The sequence below is a fragment of the Eurytemora carolleeae genome, unplaced genomic scaffold (genome assembly GCF_000591075.1).
Source record: "Eurytemora carolleeae unplaced genomic scaffold, Eaff_2.0 scaffold1417, whole genome shotgun sequence".
Classification (NCBI taxonomy): domain Eukaryota; kingdom Metazoa; phylum Arthropoda; class Copepoda; order Calanoida; family Temoridae; genus Eurytemora; species Eurytemora carolleeae.
Genome location: NW_019397301.1, coordinates 14,435 through 19,010, shown reverse-complemented (window position 1 = coordinate 19,010; position 4,576 = coordinate 14,435). Strand labels below are relative to the sequence as shown.

Sequence of the window (4,576 nt, the reverse complement as noted above, 5' to 3'; positions counted from 1 at the left end):
TAACATAATTGGATAATTTTTTACTACATATAATATAACTGGATTATTTTACGTCATATAACATAATTGGATTATTTTTTACTACATATAATATAACTGGATTATTTTACGTCATATAACATAATTGGATTATTTTTTACTACATATAATATAACTGGATTATTTTTTACTACATATAGCATAACTAGATTATTTTTTACTACATATAACATAACTGGATTTTGATGATTTGCAGATTCTTTAAAACTTGTCACATATTGACACCAGATCCAAAAATTTGACGTTAGGAGCTTTCCCAAAGGCCTTTTCCCAAGTGGCAACTTCCCAAGTCTGTACTTGTCGCAGCGCTCGGCCCCATAGTTCTTTTTTAGCATATCCAGAATGGATATAACTATGTATAAAACCATTATTTTATTTAGATATTATCCTGTTGATGAATGGCAGTTTGGTATTCCCTACGTTATCCTTGACCAGCCAAAACTAACCAACGGCAAGCACCATTAATCCAACATGGCGGAGTGGATTGTCACGTGATTGACAAAACAGAAATGTTTGGTTTGGATAAACGTCAAAATGTTACGTTGACACTTGTATGAAAATGTTACCAACTTACATCACATTTACAAACATTGGCGCCTCACTTTATTTAAACTTTAAATGAAAACGTAGTTGGCACAAAAGTTTCTCTTTTGCGATACGACTGCGGCTGGCAGTGTCAGTAAATGTTAATGTTATTAAATTTCTGGGGAGCGGGACAGTTATCTATATTTATGTGAATTATTATTATTGAGTGTAACCCCCCCCCCCCTGTAGTCAGTCTTTTCTTGTCTAGTCCGGATGATTTCTGTTTTTTGAATAATGGAATATTGTTTAATAGAACAGAACACACAACTTGGTTGTTCAACTTGTTTAGCTTTTTAGACTCTGATTAAGGACTTAAACCTTTCCATGATCAAACTGAAATGGATTTTTTATAAAAATTCATTTAATATGAAAAAAGAGATACATACAAAATAAATAAAAAAATTCTATATGTATAAATATTTACTCTAAATGTCCCCTAGTTCCTTAAACAGACTCTCAACTAAATTTTCATAAAGTTTGTCTAGTACTTTAACACAAATTAGATCTGAAATTGCAGTCAAATAATTGTAAAAATGTTATATTGTATGAATAATTAAAATATGGTAGAATAGCACCTTCATGTGTGTAAACATTACAGTTGTTTGTAATAAATGTTGTAAAAAATATATGTATTGATATAACATTGATATTTGATAGATCACCGTGCAGTATAATATTGATATTTGATAGATCACCGTGCAGTATAATATTGATATTTGATAGATCACCGTGCAGTATAAAATTGATATTTGATAGATCACCGTGCAGTATAAAATTGATGTTTGATAGATCACCGTGCAGTATAATATTGATATTTGATAGATCACCGTGGAGTATAATATTGATATTTGATAGATCACCGTGCAGTACCTTGGTTGTAAAGTCAACTATTAGTTTATGTTAGTTTTAGATACAAACTATTTAATAAAACAAAGCATTCGAATATATGTACTCGAAAGCCGGCCAAACTGCTGGGCTAAATGGGTTATAATTTTTTGTGGACACTCATGGGTAGCCTGGATCGAGGATACATTTATCTTTTTTTGTATTATTTTGTCCGCTTGTTTGACAGAGAGAGAAGAAATTGAAATCTCCCCGGATTTTTCACAAAAACACCTGGTCGACATTTCCTAAATGTGGTCTGCTTGTATTAATATGCTTTCAACACGATTTTGACATTTTCTGTCTCCTGAATTGAACTAAAAACGAAATTCTAAATATCTTCGGTAATGTGAGCAGCACAAAATATCGGATGATATTTTAGAAATGTCGTGAGCAGAAGAATTTTGTAATTATTGTTCCATGAATAAATCATTTAAAACAAGGTTGACAGATGAATTCTGCAAATAATTTCAACGGTCAAAGACAAATACTAAGTCCTTATGTCATGTTCCTTTAGGGGCACATAGTCTGAGATCTCTTTTTTCATTAAGCATTGCTTAGGATCCGCACTGGAAAAAAATTGGATCCGGATCCGGAACCCGGTCATTTCTTTAAGATTTACTGATATTTTAAAATAATTTTCAAATTTTTAAAAAAAAATTTTCGCGTATTTTTATCCTAAAACTTGATGAACAATTCAGAAATGAGGAATTTTTTATCTCTAGCTTTTTTTCAAAAGTTCAGATTTGGGTTTTAGGAGTAAAAAAGTTTTTTTTAGATTTTGGTTGATATTTTACCCCTTGAATCCGGATCCGTGGATCCGCATATTTTTGCGGATCCGGATCCAAGAAGCCAAAATCTTGCGGCTCCAGATCTAAGCACTGCAATTAAGGCAATTAATCAATAATTCACTCAATTCGACATTATTACGTTTTTGGAGTTTCTTCACTGCAGATTAATTACATTGGTCTCATCACTGGTTTTTTTATTTGTTTTTTAACGGATAGAAACTGAAACAATGTTACACGAAATTTTCTTCTTCCAGAGGGGGGGGGCTGGGGTAGTTTCTTAGTTTTTTTTACAACAAAATTCGTATATTTTGAATTATTATAGCCTCATGTTTTTGCTCTGTAAAGTCCATTTTTCAACCCCTCTGGAAAGGCTAGGAACGGACGCCCCCCCCCCCCATATAGGGGGGGGGCTACAGTTGTGCCTCTGCATTCTTCTTTGAGGAATGTTTATTTTTGTTCAATTTTTGGCTCATCTCCTTTCTTCTCTGTAGACTTTTTGACCTTGGAACGAACCTTGAATATGGTGGAGTCAACTTCAACATCAGGGTACTTCTAAATTCAAAAGTAGTAATAAATATATTTTTCTAGGCTATGGGATTATTTAAACCGGTATGTAATTAGCTAGTAAATTCTGACAAGCTCAATTACAGGAATTGAGTTTTTGTCACAAACTTAAATTTTCTGATTCCTATATCTTTACAACCTGATGGTGTAAACGTTTGATATTTTAAAATTATTTTAGCTAAAAGAGTTCACAGTTTTAAATATCCCCGTTTTTGACAGTATGCAGGTTGCAAAGATAAGGGTATAGAAAATATAAGTTTGCGAAGTGTAAATTTCACAAGTTTAAACCAGTTAGAAAATTTGTATGTTTTTCACTAGGATTTAATCGGAAATTAGAGTTTTTCACGGATTAAGTAAAAACTTAATCTTCTGTTATGGATTGCGAGATCAGACGAGGATAACGCTATGTGATCTTATGAGGGAGGGAACCCCCTTCCGCCATAAGCCTCCGTTATGCAGACCAAGACTCCAGATTTGATATGCAGTATGAGCCTTCACCATACAGTAGAGCTTCCGCTATGCAGTAAACGAGCCTCCGCCACAAAGCACAGCTTATTTTTAATCTTTGTTTTTATGTGTGAAGAACATTTCTTTTACAATTTTGTTGACTATAGTGGCTTAAGAATGTTACTAAAGATTAGAGTTATTTATTGCTTCTCATGACATGCTTATTTGGACATAATAAAGTGTTTTATAAGACTAAAACTTACAAAATTTATCACGCAGAAAGTAAGTAAGTAAAATTAGTTTGTAATCTTTGATATCTTCAATATCCTATGTTAGAACAATTGTTAAGATTTAAATAAATAATAAAATTTTATGGATTCAAAAAGAATTACGAAAAAGGTATCGTAAAGGTATCGCTTCAATCAAAGATTATGAAAGATGAAATGAAATTTAATTTTTCTCTAATCATTTTAATTTTCACGTAAAATCTTTTTAAAGTTTTTAAACCTCTTTTTAGTCATAATTAGACACTATTTATTTTAATTGATAAAAAATTCTGATCTTTGATAAATATCTCATGCTACTATATCGAAAAATTTGCATAAAAAACTTTTATCTAACTTAAAACACGAGTTTAAAAAAAACTTTAAGTGCAGGCCCATTTTCATGTATCTGCTTAGTGCTTATGCTGAACATGTATAGCAGAGATTCGCACTGCCTGGCAAATCTCGGAGGCTCTCTGCTGCACAGCTGAGGCTCATGTCGGCCAGGGATTCTTATAACAGACCTCCTTAGTGTGAATATGAGTGAGGCAAGAATAAGACTTCAGAGACGACTGTACAGAATTAATATTTTTTTCCCTCACTAATTTTCATGATTTGTAACAACTGTAACATGTTTCTTTCCAAATAATTAAATTATCAATTGAAACTTGAAAGTCTATATTCATGACTGAAGGCTTAAATTACCATTAAAATCGTCATACTTTAAAAGTTTCACGTCGTCTTTATCTCGTGCTTTTTGCGGGCTACCTGTATATGAAACTTTCATTCCTCTTTATATTATTGATATATAAGGATACAGGATATACAGGGTGTCCCAATAAACATGGGAATTGAGATACGACTTAGATATGATATAATGGAGTACATCTAAAAGAGATTGAAAGTCTAATGAGTTTCCAAAATGTGGTCAATACCTTCTTTGTATCTTTAAAATTGACGGATATATTAAACATTTGAACAGTTTGTTGATTTTCAATAAACTTT

The 4,576-nt window shown here is 32.0% G+C and overlaps 1 protein-coding gene across 1 annotated transcript in view; it reads left to right on the top strand.

Annotated features, from left to right (window-relative positions):
* LOC111713374 (alkaline ceramidase) overlaps nucleotides 1-780 on the top strand; it is a 14,169-nt gene extending 13,389 nt beyond the window's left edge. Inside the window, exon 12 of the mRNA XM_023488222.1 lies at nucleotides 420-780. Within this exon, the coding sequence (XP_023343990.1) occupies nucleotides 420-504 (85 nt within the window). The 3' untranslated portion in view covers nucleotides 505-780. The remainder of the gene's footprint in view (nucleotides 1-419) is intronic.
* The last annotated feature ends 3,796 nt before the right edge of the window (nucleotides 781-4,576 follow it).